The sequence below is a fragment of the Camarhynchus parvulus genome, chromosome 9 (genome assembly GCF_901933205.1).
Source record: "Camarhynchus parvulus chromosome 9, STF_HiC, whole genome shotgun sequence".
Classification (NCBI taxonomy): domain Eukaryota; kingdom Metazoa; phylum Chordata; class Aves; order Passeriformes; family Thraupidae; genus Camarhynchus; species Camarhynchus parvulus.
Window position 1 is genome coordinate 14,657,071 of NC_044579.1, and position 19,475 is coordinate 14,676,545.

General features: G+C 40.4%; 1 protein-coding gene across 2 annotated transcripts in view; it reads right to left on the reverse strand.

Annotated features, from left to right (window-relative positions):
- The window catches only part of RASA2 (RAS p21 protein activator 2), a 44,128-nt gene extending 27,424 nt beyond the window's left edge, over nt 1-16,704 (reverse strand). The window contains exons 1-5 of one of the 2 annotated variants that reach the window (XM_030953996.1): nt 16,629-16,704; nt 10,437-10,542; nt 5,139-5,242; nt 4,021-4,115; nt 4-80 (exon numbers count right to left, since the gene is read on the reverse strand). In XM_030953996.1, the coding sequence (XP_030809856.1) occupies nt 4-80; nt 4,021-4,115; nt 5,139-5,242; nt 10,437-10,542; nt 16,629-16,689 (443 nt within the window). In that variant the 5' untranslated portion in view covers nt 16,690-16,704. Of the gene's footprint in view, nt 1-3; nt 81-4,020; nt 4,116-5,138; nt 5,243-10,436; nt 10,543-15,558; nt 15,935-16,628 lie in introns of those variants that run through there. The other variant, XM_030953997.1, reaches the window with a different exon arrangement.
- Nucleotides 16,705-19,475: the final 2,771 nt, after the last annotated feature.

Genomic DNA, 19,475 nt, shown 5'->3' on the forward strand with positions numbered 1-19,475 from the left:
TACTGTACTACTAGCTGCTGGCACACAGATCCATTGTCTGTTATCAGTTCATTCAGTTTTAATTCAAGGTGAACTTTTCCCTGAAAAAAAACAGGAGAGAAACACAAGTAGTTTTAAAAGCATTTATTTTAGAAGTAGGAATTAGAACAATAATATAGTTTACAGTTAGAAGTTATTTAAAGTAATTCCAATATTATCACTTGAAGAAAATACCTCATCTACAGCACATATCCTGCAAATAGAGCATGATGGATGCACTTGAACTTTGAGACAATGCTATAGAGAAGCACTATCTCATCTGCAGATGGCACAAGAATCAGTCAAGCCTCTACAGATTTAACACACACAAGGATTTCTTCCAACAGGAGCAATTACCAAGAGCAAGAGTCTCAGCTATTGTGTCCCAAGCATGGGATGAACCCTTGCAGAGATATGAATTTCTGAACACTTCAGGAAAGTTCTAACGTGACCTTGGATTCTGAAGGCAGGTAGGTATACCTAGAAAATTCGAATAGCATGCAATAGCCATAACCAGCAGCATTTAATATCCACAGTGAAATCCTGTCCATCCCACCAGACTGAAGATAATTTAGAAATGTACTGTGCATCCCAGGGCAGTTTTCAACTACCTCATGAAGACTGCTGATGTACTGAAGGAACAGTAAACACAACCAGAAGAGAGGAAAAGGCGGCAATAATTGCTAAATCCAGCTTCCTCCTTTTCTTATCCTGATATGGCAGAATGTATTCAAGAAAAAGAATCCATAAATTATGGAACAGCATGGATTGACTTCAGAAACCAGCAAGGGCCAACCTACTGTACCCTCTCAATAAAAGGCTCCATAACTTTAAACCACGATGTGCAACTTTTTTGGGATGATCAAAATTTATTACTTAAATCTTGCTCCAAACAGCTACTGCCTGAACAATACCTGCTACTCCTTTGGGTGCCTGGCTGATCATGCTGGCTTTTACATCTAAGATAGGCACACACTGCCAGAGTCTTTCCTCTAATAATGTTCTCCTTGCTATTCTGAGACCTTGTCTATTTGCTAAATGGAACATCAGATGATACCAGTCTGCTCACAATCAAAATTCTCAGGGAAGGATTCTGGAAGGTGATTTGCAAGAGTGGCAAATGAAGCAAGTCATAATCTGAACTAGAGCTTTGCCTTTCTGCTAAAATGGAAGTAAAACCCTTAGCTGACCTTGCATACATTTCTACAGCAGTTATGTTTTGACGTAGAACTGCAATGTTGTTATTGTAAATCCCCTGGGGCAAAGGCTGCGTTTCCCTCTCTGTTCGTCACATGGGAGGAGAAATGAAGCTTCTTTTACAAGGCAGTTCCCAAACTAACTGCTTTGGGATGCCTGCCAGGTGTTTTGCAAACTGTTACTACAGGGACAGGAACACAGGTACATTAAGAAAGTATTTGTCAAGCAGAGAAACTCCATTACAAAAACAGATTTACAGGATAAAAACAGGATACCGAGAAGCATGCCAACAGCCTTACAAGGCAAGTTTCTGAATGACAAATGAAAAGACAACAATTATTAACATTTATTTAAATAATTTGACTTCACTTGTTTTAGAAAACAGATGCTGTGAATGGCCTAAACATCTTCCTTTTGCTTTTAAAACCAAAACCCACAAATTGGGTTTTACACTTAACATAGGAGTAAAACAGCACATGGCTGCTCCTGAGAACTACCTGTGGATGCAGTCTGCTCCCAGCTCAGTGCCACGATGACTACAGCAACATGGCTCTAAGAAAATATTTCCCCAAAATGCATGGAGAGTTTTAGAACATTTTTGTCATTTTGTTTGTTGAGAGCAGTGTGATGGTTTCCTAAAGTTGCTGATCTGCAGATCTATATCAGAACTTCTGACATAATATGCAACTGGGCTTTAAATGTGGCTGTACAGAAGGCTGGTTTATTTACTTAGTATTCTCACATTTGTATTTATTTTTCAGGAACTAGTGGAGAAAGGACAAAGTTTCAAGAAAACAAGATTAATATGAACTCATAATACTGTGAACAGCAGCAAAACAAAAACCAGTTAATATCAAAACAGAGCAGAGCAGCTGCTTTCTAAAAGTCTCACAACTAACATTCCTGGTGTACAGGCTGCTAATTATACCAAAGTTAACCTGTGAAGAATAAATGTATATAAAAAGCACACCTTTCTGGAAATAATGCAGATGTATGGAAAACCCCAAAAATAATCCAACCAAGCAACTGCAAAGTGTCCTGTGCATATTCATGGAACACAAAATACTTTCCTGCTATTCTACTGCATTGCACACATCATACATTTTTGAGGGAACCAGAGGAACAAAAAATCAACTACATGTATGGTGCCATGAGGAAAACAACTTTTTTTTCCCTCCAAACTGATTTACCTTTATAAATATTTCATGCACTTTTTCTGCACGCGTACAATACAAAAGTCTGCTACTTTCAGCCATGTCTAGCCAACAATCTTGGACATCCCAGAATATATTTCAGTACTGTACAGCACAACCAAACCAACAAGATTTCAGCTAAATGTGGCAGATGGGAACTGCTACGATCTAAAGACTTTTATGGAAAAATAAACCAGGACACGAGAAACCTGCCCAAATGCCTTGACTCAAGAAAAGATAAATATGAGAAGCATACACTTAAGCACAAAAGGTCATTTCTTAATTGAAGTGTCATGCAGGACAGTGCTTTGCATGGCACAGTCAGAAAAAAGTAAGCTTTACATTTTGCTGTGAGTCACAAAGCCAAGGAAAACTATAAACTTTTTATTTCCAATATGTAAGAAATCACTAACTTCTATTAATGGAATATTCTAATTGAATTTTCACATACTCATGTAGTGTTATGACAAAAATTAATACCTTTCTCAATATATTTTTATGACAGAAAAAACATAGCAAGCACGACAATGTTTAAGTCAAAGTGGAAACTACCTTTCAGTTTGTATCTGGAAAGTGCTTTCTAGAATTTTCAGTTATTAAAGAATTCAAAGAAGACACTGTGTAGCTGGACTAGATGATCTCTAGGTCCCTTCCCAATGAACCATTCTATTCTAATTGACCATAACTGAAAGAGGACTGATTTTCAACAGAGAAGAGGAAGTGGTATTCAGATGTTTTGAAAATCTCTCTTCATGTAAAGCAACCACATGCCCTCCTATGCCCAAGAGCCGCAGGCTAAACTTATGACACACAAATGAATCATCAGTGGAAATAACAGGAGAATTCTGTGCACATTCAGATCTTGTAAAAGTAGCCAGGATTCTCCCTACCCAAAGGGACTTTCAGGTTACTAAAAAAATACAAACACTGTCAAGTCTAAGACTTTTGCCCTCAGGCAAATCTGGAAAAAACCCCTATTAAGATCTACTAGTTTATTACAGCAAGAAGGCTAAGTGATTCTCAAGAATTGTGTTTTGTTCTTGAAACCAAAAAGAGAATTGCTACAACTTCTAGAGCCATCTCACTTTTACCTATTCCTAGAACAATCCTGTTTGAAGAACTGGAACCACAGGCTGAAATAAAACTGTGAAGTGCAAGTTGTTTGATACTGAATGCAGAAAGTGTTTCAGGATAAGATACACGAACACAGCACAAGCACATTCAAGTTTTGAAGACTAACCATTTCAATGTCATAGAATCAGCCATTATTTCAGTTAACACCAAAACTTACTAAAAAAAGTTATTCAAGAGTTTTAGGACCCATTCATGTGCCTCAAGTACATGACCCCTCTTACAAGCATTTCAGACATCAAAATACTGTTAAGACATTTCCAAACAGTTGCTTCATGTCTTCTGCCAGTTTTAAGTACCATGAGGAATAATACCACCTTAGGTATAGAGTGCATTGTTCTCTAACCAAACTGAAGACACAACTGCCTCAGAAGAAATACAAATGCTAAACCTGATCTCCTACAGCTCAATGGAATCTTCTACCATCACGTCCTTATCTGTACTTAATTTTCAAAATGTAAATGTGCAATTTAATAGTTACCTGAACCTCTGAATTCGAATCAACAGGCTGAAGCATAAACCAGTTCTCTTTTCCTGTGTAGTTGCATAAATCTTCTTTTTTGATAGACACCTTTCCTGAGGGAGGGTGGCAGGGGGGAGAGAAGCATCAATATTACCTTCATCTGAATAGAACAACTATTTATTTATGTCTGAAATTTGATTTTTTTTTCTAAACTCTTTTAAGTTTTTCTTTAAATTTATCGTGCTATATGAAGAACATAAAACAAGGAATGTTATGGGTAAGTAAAGCAGAAAATAGTTTGCATAAAGCCTGATGGCATTAATTATAATTTGTTATCCTGGATATCACCAATAGGAAGGTAAAATAAAGAACATACTTGAGGCTGGAAATAACATAATAGATTTGGGAGAACAAAAATGGTGTTCAAGAATGCTTAAACAGGAAACTGAAGTAGATGCCTTTTACTCTTCTGATTGCTATTTGGAAAGCTGTTATTATATCAAATTATCTGACATCCTGGTGCAAATTATTTCCTTCCTCAATCCAAGTAAAGCAAAGGCTTGTTCCACGGCAGACTATTAAGTTTTGTAGCAACTGTATCCAAAAAGCAGCTGCAATAAAGTCATTATGCAGTGGAGAAAGAAACAGAAATCTACCTCCTGTGATTTTTCACTTAAGCTACACAAGTTCCTGCCAAATGCTTTGTAAGTCACTAAGTTACAGGTTGCACTGACAAGGAAAAAATTATCTAGAAATGATTTTAAGAATTATTCCATAATTGTAATTATTGTGGAATGATTCCACAATTTATTCTTTAAAGATCTATAAGTAGTGACAATTATTCAAATATTCCAATGAAGCAAAAGTGGAGAACAAATAATTTTTTAAAATGTATTCAGACCATAATAAGACTATAAAATGTCCTACTAACCTGGAAAATAAAACATATTTTAGTATAATAGAATGAAGCAAGGAAACAAAATTCTTATTTTCAAACTTTAAAGGAGCACTTAAGTGCACTATACAGAGTTTTGAAAGATACTTCATCAATAGTTGTATCCTTAATCCTACAGATAATGCTACTGAAAATAACCAAGTGCTCTGCAGGATGCAGACAGCACCTTACAGACACTTACCTATACGCAGGTCCTTTTGTAAAACACTTTTATCATAAATGTAGAAGGACAACCACTGGAATGTTCTTGGAATCTCAAAGTAAAACTCCTCTCCAAAATAAGGACTGAAAAGAAAGACTTGAAGTTAAAATAGAGAAACACTTTATGCAATTTATATAGAACATGAACATCAAAAAGCTGCATTTTACAGCTGTCCCAGCCTGTGGCCCTCAGCACTACACTGAGCTGTCATCAAAGGTACCCAAAACCATTTCAATACAAGAGCACACAATAACATGGCAATGTCTTCTGTTTGTTTAACCAAAGGTAAGAACCAGAGCACACAGAGTGTGGTGTCTCCTCTGCAATTTCAATTCTATTTTTCTGTCTTGAAATTATTCTAATTTGTTCTCTAGACTCCCTGACACATGCACAAGTTTTGTTTCATTTTGATATTCAGTACATAATTAAACTACATTTAATCATAATTTATTTTAAACTTACTGATTACTTAACTAACTGACATTTGTTTAGCTCTAACTTCCATGTCAAAACTGCTGCTTTAAGATTCAGACATGTAAGAAGTTATTACTAGATCCTCTAATATAGAACACTGAAAAAGAGAAGTGTTAATCTCAAATACACACGATCTCCTCATGCCAAAACAGTCCTCACATTTCTCCATCTAAAGCAGTCCAATATCATGTTTGCAGTTCACCCTATTTAACTGCCATGTGCACAGCCCTCTATAGAAAAAGACTCTGAGTTCCTCTATGCTATACCTATTTCATACAATGTGTTGGTATCTTCACTCCCAGAACTGGTACTCTCATCAAAGTTAAGGAGTACTTATTGATGTAATCAGAGCCAGCAGTCAGAAAATTGTATTTCAAGACTGAGCAAAACCACAATGTTGTTTGTGTTACTGCAAGAGATGAATTCCGAAAGTCAAGCAGATCCACAGAAAAACCCTGCTATTCTAGAACTGAGCTCTTAAAATAGTTTCAGTTACAATGTACTAATATCACCAGGGAAGGATGTTCATGTTCATGAAACTACTTTTATGCAGAAAAGTACTGTGATATCAGTTATACCAAATGTTGGGGGTTTTTTGTTTCCCAGCAAAGTATCATTCTGACCCTGTTGCTACAGTACTTTCTTAAACTAATAAAAATATGACAAATATGCTTATGTTTGGAACAAACAGTTCATGTTATTACCTACCCAAAGGATACCAGCAAGAACAGGCCACCATCCCTACTCTCTTCCCTCCAAAATAATCATGGAAAAAGACCATCCCATGCTTAAGGACAATGGCTTATTAAATAAATTAAAAAGAGCTGATAACTAAATTGAAAAGTGGGAAAGAACATAGATAAAAGAATCTAGTATTTCTAATGTCTAAAATAGATTTTTAGAAACAAGAACTTTAAGGGCAGGAATTCATTATAAAGAATTCCACAAGTAAAAATGTTCTTTTTGTTAAAACACAGACCTTTTACCACAGGCTTCAAAGCAGACAAATCAGTATTAGCCTTTGCACTACACTGAGAAATAATTTAAGAATTCTCAGTTGAAAAATTCAACTGTGGTTTTTCAGCTCCCCTCTTTTTTCATAATTTCAAAGCCAACAAACTCTGCTTTGATTACAAGGGCTGGGTTCTTCTTGTCAGCACCATGACTGAAGGTTTAAACTCACGAGCATTACCTTTAGCAGCAGCACAGCCCTAACGAGCCTCAACTTCCTTATTACCATCACTGCTCATTTTAATTGTATTGACACAATAAGTCAGACCAAAACCAAGGATGAAACAAAGGCTTATTTTAAACTTAGGTCAAGTCCATGGTCTGCTTCCCCTCGCAGCTATACAAATAAAGTTGCAGCAGTACAAACAAAGAGACACTGCAGCAGAAAGAGTGAACAGTGGGGGAATGAGCTGGCACTGGTGCCAGGGGAAACTCTGCTCCAGCTCAGCTTCAGACAGATATCCTGAGGGAACAGCAGACTCCAGTGCACACCAACAAGTGCCAAGGGTTTAACACCTACTCTGGATGGACCTATGGTACTCTGTGCATCCAATTATAATTAGGCTGGGGGAGACTTCCAAAAATCTATTTAGCACCTTTGTCTTGCACCTAAGAGAACAAACTTTGCAGCTACATATATCCCCCAGCCCCCAAAGGATGAACAGCCATTAACTCTATTATTATTATTATTTTGACCTCAACACTACATTAAGTCTCAGATTCAGCAAGAAAGAACACGCCAATAACAGGAGCACAAATAGAAGGTAATACACTCTTTTACTCATGTTGATACATTTTTCATTATCTAAATTAACAGAGGTTATCAGTTCTTGATTCATAAGCAAAGTATGAGGCAGAGAGAGAAAATTGAAGGTAAAGAATACAATGTATTAGTAAAGAAATTCTTAGGTAGGTACAGAATAGGTTGGCAGGGTACAACAGTTTACACCAATGAGGAATAATTAAAATGGAGAACTCACTCATCCTGTTCCTCAGGGATTCAGTCAGTTTAGTACTGTCACTTGTGACTTTGATGCAAGAACTTTAAAGACTGTGATGGATACAAAATTAGAATATAGCACTAATTCAAAGGACGACCAGACTGCCATACAGGAAGAACTGGATTACAGCAGTACAGAAGATTAAATTTCACTGGGTAACACACTCCTCTGCTCTGCCCTTCCTTGCTACAGAAACCTGGCAGTTCTGTGAGGACACTGATCAATGCCCCAGGCTGTCAGTTAATAAAAGCAATGGTTACATCAACTAGGAAATTAATTTCTGCCATAACCTTGCACTACCACAAAGTTCAGTTGGGAAAAAAAGGACCTGAACTTAGTTTAAATTAAAAAAAAAAAAGGCACACAATACCCCTTCCTCATATTTAACCACAGATATCTGAGGAGGCTCACGGATATTCTTTCAACTTTCCAAGGGAAAAAAAAAAAATCTTTCTTCAGAACCCACAAAAATCCCACACCACGTCAGGAAATATTTCGTAAGTCATTAGCCAAAATATCCCTCTTTCACTTCAGTATTATTTCATGTTTTTTAACTTTGGAAAGTTTTTTTACATCTGCACTCCCAACAACTCTCCCAGTGTTGGTGAAAGGCCAAACCTATTTGCACACTTAAAAAATACACTTCTTAATAGTTTTCAATCACGGTAGTCAAAACTAATTTTAATTCTAGTGATAACTACTTCCACAAACATTTAATTAGGTGAAATTCACAGGACTAAAATTTAGATTAAAAATTGTATGAATTTGCAATCCATAATACAGTGACAAAAACAGACTGTGAATTATGTAAGAAAAAAGCAAGCAAATATGAAACAAAACAATGAAATTCAAAGTTACATCTATGACTAAAATGATACTGTACTACACCTCACTGAAAAGCAATTAATAAAGTTTCCAGGTTAATAAGAGATTGGAGCTTTCATCTCCTGTCCCAGTACCTCTAAGTTAGTACAGTTTCTAGTTTAACACAGCAATAAGAAACAAGAGGTTGTAATTTAGTTCCTGGAATGAGAGTCAACCTTCCTAACTGCATACACAGCAGCAATCAAGTATAAGCACCCAACTCTGGCTGCTGGTAATAGAGGATGAGTTATTTTGTTACATTTCACTGGTTTGTGTGGAAGTCTCTCCTAATTCAGAGGATGAAGGAGTCACCTATGAAGTCAGTGGAGACAGAAAGGAAAAGACTGATTCTAAACACCAGGTTCTAACTTCTCATACAATGCTGTCATCACCTGAAAAGTTTTCTATTTGAGGCAGGTTATTTGAGACTCCTCTCTCCCCAGCTGTTCTGCTATAGTGAGATTTTTTTACTTCATTTCCTCTCTAAAGTATTCATGACATTGCAATTAAATTTCAGTTAAAACTTCAATACTATTAAAATATTTTTGATGGATCTAAGGTGTTTTACTTTATCAAATATTTTATTATGCAACTAATACTTCTCTCATTAGGTGATGAAAGTACATAAATTTAATAATTTTTAAATAGAACATAAAAAAGTCTGTGTATACATCAAATGTAACAGATCTTGTTTCTAAGCACAGTAGTAACTTCTAGGATTTCCATTATTAACATCAAAATCAGAGAGCAAAGTCTTTCAGAGATAGGTTGGGTTGGGGTCTTTTGCTCATCAAACTATTGTCTATTTGAAGGGGAAATGTTAAGTTTCTGCTTTGTCAATACAGTCTCTTCAACATTTTTTTCTGAAGGATTACTCAATTGATTTTGTTTTGGTAATCAACTGCAGCCTGTTAAATTCTGAAAATTTTATCAATCTAACTACAGCAGCTACAGATTACAAAAATAAGCAAAATATTTGTTCCTGACTGTACATATGTGACATTTGCTTTTCATGCAGAAGCATAAGGAGGCTCTGAAATGATATCCTGAAACATTAAATTTCCTATTTAAGTTTGTTATCTGAGCTGTTCCTCACCGGTAAAAATCTGGAGAGAGAGCTCAAAGAATGAACACTAACAACAAAACCACTGGAGAAAGGAATTAAGAAAACTTTCAAGAGTTTGAACAGACTGCCTGGGTTTTAAAGGAAGGCTTAATGTCACCTTCACATAACTGAAACTGTCACTCAGATATTCTGAACAATGAAGCTGCAGTGATGCTTTTTTGGGCCCTCTGTGAACTTCAGAGTTGTGAGACATGAAAGCTTTACACTACTGCAGCTGTGCCATCCTGACTTTTTGTTTGATTCTTTCAAAGGCTCTAAATCAGTAGCAGCATCTACAGCCCAGGGAAGCAAAGCAAGGAATTCTGTGTGGATCCTGTTACAGTTCCCAGAACAAGAATTACAGGAGAGAACAAGGCCTGTTCAGGGGACACCCCACAGCACAGAAAGCTCTCATACACGGCAAAGTTCCGGTTCCTTCCTTCCAGAAACAGGTTTTACCAGATACACAGTAAGAGCAGAATTCCACCAATACACTTCAAATGCTTGTCAGAAGAAGGAAATGACATGGGGACTATGTATCAAGTCGATTTCTTTCCCTAGAAAACAACCTAGCAAGAAAAAGAATGTTACGCTGCCCACTGGAACAGAATAGACTAATTGTGAAATATATTCCAGCATATTTCATTTAAAAGCTCACAAGACTCAATTTTGACTTCTTGCAACACTCATGATTTACACATTGCTGTAACATCTGAGTAGCTACCACAAGTCAGTTCTCATTTTAAAGTAGTACAAGCAAAAGCCATCCACACTGCTACTGGGCAGTCTTGCTTATCATATCCATTTAAAAACTGAGCTTACCTTAAAGATTTTTCAACTACCTGTGTACGAAAAACTTCTTCTTGGTCCAAATTTATGGTACAGAAAAAGTCTCTCATTTTGTTGGGTACTAAGTGTTTGGCATCATCTGTAAATAAAAAAAATTACTGTAAATATTGCAGGAGAAAAACTTACAAAATATTAGGTACAAGAATGTCAGAGCTTTAGTGTGTTCAAAAAATTTACTTTTCCATTCAGCATGCATTTTGATATTAATTTTCAATTCATAAGCTTCAAGAGGGCAGAGAAGTTGCCACATCCAGCTTCCCATGGAATGAGAGTCGACAGGAAGAGACAGACTCTGACTCATGAACACCTCCTTCTTGCAGCACCTGCACTTTCCCTTGAAAGGTCTCATCTCTGGCTTGACCCTGCACAACTTGTTAAATCCGAGACACTCACAGCCTAAGGTCATAGGCAGTAGGTCATAACACCAAGGCATGATCTGCCTGAGCTATTGTTCACTTGGTATTTTCTCTGCAAATACTTTGGCTAAAGGAAGCTGATTAATAAGAACTTGCCCATCAAATCTTTATTTCATTTTCCATGATGAACAGCAGATTGCGAGTTGGCTGAGCCTTTGAAAATATATCCCTCATGAGTACTGTTCACTTTTTCCTAACTAGTAGAAGGGGAAAATAATCACCTCCTAATTCAATGTAACATGGAAAAGAATAAAAGGAAGTTTCTAATAAGAAGGAAAGATTGGCAGCACAAGAATACAAAGATTTGCTGGGTATTGAATCTAGGTCACTGCAATTACATGCTGGACATAAGGCAGATCTGTTAGGAAATGGTTCCCTCTAAACAATCACAGCTAAAACCAGTTGAAGTTGCTCTTCCAAAATCCAAACGCTACAGACACCTATGTTAATTTATAGCAACACCATTCTCTAGATTAAACAGAGACTTTCTGCCCAGATGTCTCCTCCCCCTCTGAATGTCTGAAGACAACAAACAGACCCTTTCCACCTTTTATTTTGCTAAAAGAAATTACAAGCTTTTCTGGCACTCTCTCCCATGAGAGGCTCCTAAACAGAGAAGGTGATCTGCCCCTTTTCTGCTTGGTTGTCCAAACCACAGGCAACCAGAATTGCATCAGGACCTCTCACATCCTTGCCTGCTGCTGGAAATACCTCTCCTGATGACATGTGGAATCAACTTTATTCAAACATTATCTATTTATGTAAGATATTAAAAATAGGATGAAAAGTACATCTAAGTATTGAGTTTTAATTACTTTTATGTCTGAATAGCATAAGACCTTTCAAAAAGCAGAGTTTGAAACTAGATTTGAAATGTCATGCATGTTTATTTTTTAAAAATGCAGATATGAAGCACAGTGAGTAAGCTTTATTCTCTATGCCGGTAAGATGTGAAATCAAAGCTCTGCTTTCTCTCTCCTCTACACTCTTTTTGTGTTAGATGGTTAATTTAGGTTAACCTATTACAGTCTTGGAGGTTGAGTGAGTAATGCCCAGCACTGGAAGGGCTGCTCTGATTGTCTCTGAGCAGAGAATGTGACAGTTTAACAGGAACACAGACTGAACTTCAATCATGACATTTTCCAGGTCAGGGATATGTACACTGATGGACAGCATGAACAGACACTTAAGGAACTTCCACAGTTGAAACCTGTGCTCTCAGAAGCATCAACAAGCTTTTCATCAGCTTGGGTGCAGGAGAGGAAGAAGTATACACATTATTTTTAAACACTACACTTCATGTTGACAGATTGAGAGACGTGAACAAAACCTGGTTTTAATGGCTTTAGACTCCAAAAAAGGGCTAAACTCCAAGTTACCCTTAAGTGAGATATTGCAGATCCAAGGAAAGCATCAGATTACCACTACCTTAACTTTTTTTAAGGAAGAGCTAATTTAATCAAACATATGACACATAAAAATCAATTCATCAATCTGGATGTAATCCCTGGAGAGCTCCTGATACCAGAAGTTTGTAATTAATAAACATGAACTGAATGTGTCAGCTGTTCCTGAGAACAGCTTTATTTTTTAGTTCATACTTGGCACGGTCCTATTTTCCCATAAAATATTTAAAATACAACATTATTTGATCATCACTGTAAAGGCACAGTACAGTGGACTTTGAAAGGAAATTACAGTTATTATAGTTTCATATTTTCTTAAAAGGAGTAGAAATTAAATATTTCTGAATAATTCACTATTTATCTGTATACTGTAGTGCAGTTTTTCAGTTTTAAAAGAGACTGTCCACCCAGAGGAACACAAAATACAAGTTTTGATTTCAGTGGGTTAAAGCATGGTGCTAATAACACCAAGGCTGTGGGTTCAATCCCCATAGGAGCCATTCACTTAACAGCTGAAATTGAGGATTTGTAGGTAGGGTTCCTTTCAACCCAGAATCTGATTTTCTAATCAGTTAAAAACCTTTATTTTGTAGCCCAAGTGTCTGGCTTTAAAGAACAGACAAACTTTTGGGAGGAAGAGGACCCTCAATCCTGAGTTAAAAATAACCTCAGAGCACTTGTCAGGTAAAATACAGAGCATGAGATTTCACATAGTTTCTAACACCTCTTAGTGTCTGTGACTGTGGGAGACATTTCACCCATACAGTAACCCAACTCTTCCAAGAAGCTTATTTCCTTAAAAAAAAAAAAAGGCTCAAGTCTTCGATTACACGACATCTTCCTTTTTCTGAGAAACCTAAGCCCATAATGGTTGCATAAAAATCAAGTGTTAACAACATCAGATATCTGCTTGAATGTTTACATTTTCTGTACATATATGTAATATCCTCTCTCAAGTAGAAGTGTTAAACTAGCGTCCATCTTCTAAATTTCTTTGTTCTGGGTCCCTGCCAGAGAACATTTATGCAAACAAACTCTGAAGTATTTGCTTCACAGGACTAAACATATTATATAGCAACAATAAATTCCACTCTAGGAGTGCAGCATAATCCAAGATAACCAACACTGTTAAAAACACGGAGCAAGTTTGAAAAAGAATGCATCCTGAATTTTGTCAGATGAGCTCTAGGAGCCAACAGGGACATTTTTCCAAGTGCTTCGCTAATGCAGGTTTCAGTAAACACTCCAAAAATCAAGGCAACTAAAACCACTTACTGTACTTCCGTATGGCAACAAATGAAAAGAGAAGCCACAGCCTGAAACACTACACTACAAGATATGCCTAAAGCTACTTGACACCACATACCTTTGTAAAGCATTTTTGTCATTACTATGGCACATAAAATGGAGCCATCAATAAAAAAGCATTGCCAAAAGGAAAAGACAGTCTTTACTGGATTTTTTGGTGAAAACCTGCTTAAGAGTAATACTACACTTTCCAAAAATACTACAGGGTCTTAAACAAGCAAGACCAGTCCACCTCACTTGAAAACTGGAGGCAGAAGACTAGTTGCAAAAACTGACAGCCCACAAAAACAGGGTACCAGGCACGGCAAACATGTCCTTATTCAGGTTCTTCAATGCTAGGTGTGCAATGGCTCCTTAAGCCACCTTTAAGAATATGTCTCAATCCTAAATCTGGTGTAATGATTTGTATAACATGGCTAAATTTAGATTTTGCCACCAATTTGTGCGTTGGAAAACACAGTATAAATAACAACTTTCTGCAGATGGTGTTTTCTATACATGCAGAATTACACAGAACTGACATTACCTCATTAAAACTAACATGCTCTCTCATGCAACACACATAAAATTAGCAAGTCTCAAATTTTAATTGCCAGCAAAGCTTGGGCACCAAAAATGTTTCCCCTTGTAAGAAACATGCTATAAGGAATTCCTTCAGACTATGAACATCAGCTTTCCAAAGTGAGGTCTGCTATTGTTAATCCCTCCAGATCAAGGAGGATTACATTATTACATTTGTTTATTATTCTTCATTCAGAGGGCTTTCCCCTACAAAACAGTACTAAAATACTAGTAAGAAGTGAAAATAACACAGTCTTTGTGATGTGAAAAAGCCAAAAGAGCATCCAGGCATCAGAGGGTTCCCAAGCTTCCAAAGCATATTTAACTAATTGAGTTTTTAAAGAGGAGTTTTTTTTCCTTAGAAGAAGTAAGTAGGTTTACAAAGTGATTTTCACACTGTTTCAAGACATGTCTTTTACTGCAGCTGTTACTTCCACTCATTTTTCAAATGGGTTCTTACAGGTCCATCTTCAGCAATGAACTTTTCATATATTTCCCAGGAAGAAGGTCACAGTCCTCTGTTTACTGACACTTTTGTCAGTTAACTGAACATTCAAAGTTACGATACAACCACAGGCTCAATCCATAACACACAAATGGGACAGTAAAACAGGTTTCAACATAAGCGTCAAGACATTTTGCCTTGTTTTTTAATGTCTAGCAGAAAACTTTCATCAGTATCCCAAAATGTAAAACTCACTTAAGGTTGTGTAGTCCAGTGTTAACAAAACGTTACAATAAAAGATAGGAAGCAGAATAGTATCAAAAAATAAGCCAGCTTCAATAATCTTTAGCAACCAACTTCTTATGTACCCCTAGGAAGCAGGTCAGAGTCCTTCTTCCCAGGGAGTACTATGACCTGCTTCCTAGGGAATACATAAAACCTTGGTTGCTAGAGATTACTGAAGACAGATTAAGAAAGGCGAGGCTGCTCGGCCTGGAGAAGGTTGTGTGAGGACCTCACAGCAACCTTCCAATATCTCATGGGGGAAGCCAGAGAGGGACTCTTCATCAGGAACTGCAGTGACAGAATGAGGAGTAATGGGCACAAACTGAAAGAGGAGGAATTTAGGTTATATATATCTGGAAGAAATTCTTTACTCTGAAGGTGGTGAGGCAGTAGCACAGGTTGCCCACACAAGCTGTGGATGCCTCATCCCTGGAAGTGTTCAAGGCCAGGCTGGATGGAGCTCTGAGATGGAACAGCAGAAGGTGTCCCTGCCCACGGCAGCAGCATTGGAATGAGACCGTATTTAAGGTCCTTTCCAAGCAAAACCATTTAATAACCCTATGAATTCATGCTTTAACCCCAAAACTAACAGTATGCTTTTTTAAAGGCTAGCTGGCCTGTATTATTTCTGTGCTAACAGCAGCAGATCTCAGTGTGTGTTCAGCCTTGCCTACCTAACCACGTCCTGTTGCTCACACGTCGGACTGAGAGCACCTCCAGCTCCACTCCAGGCCATCTCCTGTTTTCATGACCCAGTCTTCTATTTACTGAAGACACAGCAAATACATCTAGGCTGCATGACGATATTTAAGTAAACACAACTCCACTCCTCCACCAAACCTAATCCTTCAACATGTTTTCACAACTGGCTCTCAGCCCCAGCGCCGTGCCCGAGTCAACTTGTTTCGCTTCATTCTCAAAAATTCGATCGGCTGCGTGAGAAAGGAAACAAACGGGCCGCGTCCGAGCGCAATGAATGTACTCGGTACCCTCAGGAAGCCGCCGCACATCCTGTTTCTCCCGCTCGCTTTGAAGTGCTCCCCAGCCGCACCGCACTATCTGCGCGCCGCCCCGAGCCCTCCTCCCGGCCCAGCCCACGGCTTCCCACGTTACCGAAGCTATCGGTATCGGCAGTCAGCACTTCCCAGCCACCAAAAACAAGGCCACCGGCCCCTCTCTCCGCCTCCTCCCGCTCGCACACACGCTGCACAGAGGCACGGGAGGGCTGGTGACCGCTTCCAGAACAGCCCTTCACCACCAACTTCCTGCACATCGCTAATTTCGCAATTTCAGCCCGACAAACAGACTCTGATGCCCGAGGTCCAGGCGGGAGGGGGCATTTCTGTTCGCCCGCTGACTCCAGGGATCCCTAGGAGCCACGAATGCTTCCCGGGCACTCCGGGCCTCCCCCGGCCCCGCCGCGTCCATGCATCCATCCGTCCATCCATCCGCTCACCCCCCATCCCGCCCCGGGGCGCGCAAACCCCGGCCCGGCCCGCACGTGCCTTGGCTGCCGCCACAAAGCCCCTCCGCGGGGCCGCCGTAGCGCGGCCCGACCCGCACCCGGCCCGCGGCCCCTCCGCGCCCTCCCGCTCTCGCCCCCGCCCCGCCGCCTCCAGGGCCGCCGCGCCAGTGCCCGCCCGTCTGGCCGCGGGGAGGGAGCGGCAGCAGCGGGGCCGGGTCGGGAGCGACACCTGAGCGCAGCGGCCCCGGGCGCTCGGCCCCACCGCAGCGCCGCACTTACAGATCTTCCCCCGCAGATTCTGCAGCACCCGCACCTCGTCGCTGCCGTCTCCTGCCGCCATCGCCGCCGCCGCCGCCTGCGCAGTGCAGCGCCGCGGGGGAAGCGAGGAGGTAAGGAGGGAAGGAGCGGCCCGGCGCCCGCCCCGCCCCCGCCACCCGGGGGCACCACCGGCCTGGGCGGGCGGGGGGCGCGGCGCCTGCGCTAGGGCGGCTTTTCCCGCTGCGCTGCGAGGGGCCTCCGCCCGGGGTCCGCCACCCCGTGCTCCCGCTGGCCTGGGGCTGCGCTGCGCTGGGCGCCGCGGGCCTCGGCCGGGTCCGGGGCTGGCGCTGACCGCGCCTTCCCCTGCTCTATAGTCAGGAAGACAGGACATAGCCTTAACCTGCACATGGGGAGGTTTATGTTAGACATTAGGATGAAATTCTTCACAGAAAGGGTGATTAGACAGTGGAATGGCCTGCTGAGGGAGGTGATGGAGTCACCGTCCCTGGAGGTATTTAAAAAAAGACTGGATGTGGCACTCAGGGCCAGGGTCTGGTTGACGAGGTGGTGTTGGGTCATAGGTTGGACTCGATGATCTCAAAGGTCTTTTCCAACCTAATCGGTTCCGTGGTTCTGTGCCTCCCACTGGGGCAGAGGGCTCGGCAGCCCGGCACGTTGAACGCTGTGTTCTCTATGCTGAGATTGGTCACGTTAAATGGCAGGTGGTCACATCAAATGGAACGAGTGGCAGGTCCGGCCATTTTGGCCTGTGGTGTGCCAAGCGCCTGTCCCTATGCAAAGCACGGCACGGGCTCCGTTGGATCTCCTCTGCTGTCACTGTTCACGTTCAGCTGTCGGCCATGTGAGGAATGCCATGAAACAAGTAGGAAATGGCTCGGCTGCCATCACTGCCCCAGGAGCAGATGTCGTTGCCTGCGCAATGCCACAGGCAAAGCTTCCCTCAGGAGTCACACAGCGCCCAGAGGTGTTTGCAGGCTGCAGCAGCTTGCCTTCCTCAAGAACTAAAGGGCCTTTGCATCATATTTTCTACCATGGATTCTTGAAGACACCAATCCTAATGTGAAACTCTGGGATCTGGCTTACACCCAGACTTCACCCCGGTCCTACATTGGTGCTGGGTGTCTAGCATGGGCCCTCACAATCCACCCAGCCATCAGCTGCAGGTGACATGTCCGCTTGGGTGTCACTCTCGGTCAAACTGAGGGTACATATGAGTGTAGACAGAGTCTGGTGAAAGCGTTTCGTGACTGACATGTCCTAAAACACAGGTAGTTCAGCTGGCTAAAGCTGTTTCAGGAAGCAGTATAGGACATGGGTTCTTCACTCTACACAGAAAGGCCTTCTTCAGTCTGTCCTGCTGTTAAAGGCCAGCATCTGTCATTGTCTCTAACTGAAGTCCCCTGCTGTGGTGCTCTGGCCATTTTTTATTTTTCTCACAAATCTTGCTGTTATCACTATGACATGGTATGGAGCCATATAATCTATCGTCATTTCTTGATGGCTTTTCTTGCATCCAACTTCTCCTCCACTGCTTCTTCAGCAGTGGTGGCATTCCTTCCTCATCCCCACACTCTACATTGTGGCTGGGGAAGGACAGATGTGTATTTCAAGGCAAGCAGGGTAGTGGTGGGGAATAAACTGCTGCATCACACAAGTAACAGGTGGATTTGTGTGAATGCAAAACCTAAACCTGACAAAGACATGAGTTTGCATAAGCTGAATTTTAACCTGTTGGAAATGAGAGGTTCTTCTACATTAGAAATTGAGGATTTGATTATCTACACTTGGCTGCCTAGGCTGGCTGCCCCTGTCTGGCTGGTGGCTGCTGAACTGAGGCTCACCTGGGCAGAGTCAGAGCTTTGATCTGGAAAAGCAGCAGGGCAGCACCCTGTGAATGGAGATGTGTGCTTGAACTGTGCATTGCCACACTTTGGGAGGCAGTGACTCTACTGCCTCCATATTCTCTCAAGTGTTACAACTACAGTTGGGGTTTACTGTTTTAACTTAGCACAGGCTTCCTTTAGAGCACTGACCTGCATTATCAATTCAAGTTTTGCCACTGATTCCTGACACAGTTTTATTTTAATAAAAGTTTTGCTTTAGTCTAACATAATAATATTCAGAATACTGTTTCAATTGCACAATATTAATTTTTGGCCTCCATTAAAGTTACGTTTTAGGAGTATCTGTGTGACAGGTAGGTCTGCCTAGCTAAGGACATGGTTAAAACAAACACTGCTGTGCTGAGCTGCAAAATTATGGGAAAGATTTCTTCATTTAACAATGGGGATGTACCATGGGGGATCTTTGCTTCTAGTGAGAGAACCTCACAGCCAAGGTGCTGAACTGTCAGCAATAGCTGCAGTGTTAAGAAAGTTTAGAATGAATAATAGTAATGACAGTGCACAGTGGCTTACTTCAAAATGCTTCTGCCTGCATGCAATCTCATTCCACAGAAGACAGCAATATCATTTACTACATTTGTTCTAACTTTGGGTATATCATAAATGAGGACTGACGAACATTTTGTTTAGATGAACAAATTTCATGATGTTCCACTTGTCTTTTTAATTAGCATTTCAAATAGAGAGAAAAAAGAGCTTATTACAATTAGCAAACTTCTAACTTTTTTTTAGATATACATCTCTCCTGACAACCATCCCATAATGACCTGCATAATTTAGCTTAAGTTTGCTTTTTAATGCAGGTTACAGACGAGTGACACCTAGCTGAAGGGGGAAGTACTTTGAATATGCATGGTCTTCTATTTTGTAGGTATCTCCATATTTTCATATGCAATTAGTTATTTGCATTTTGAGCTATATTTCTTGACAGAAGCCCAAAAAA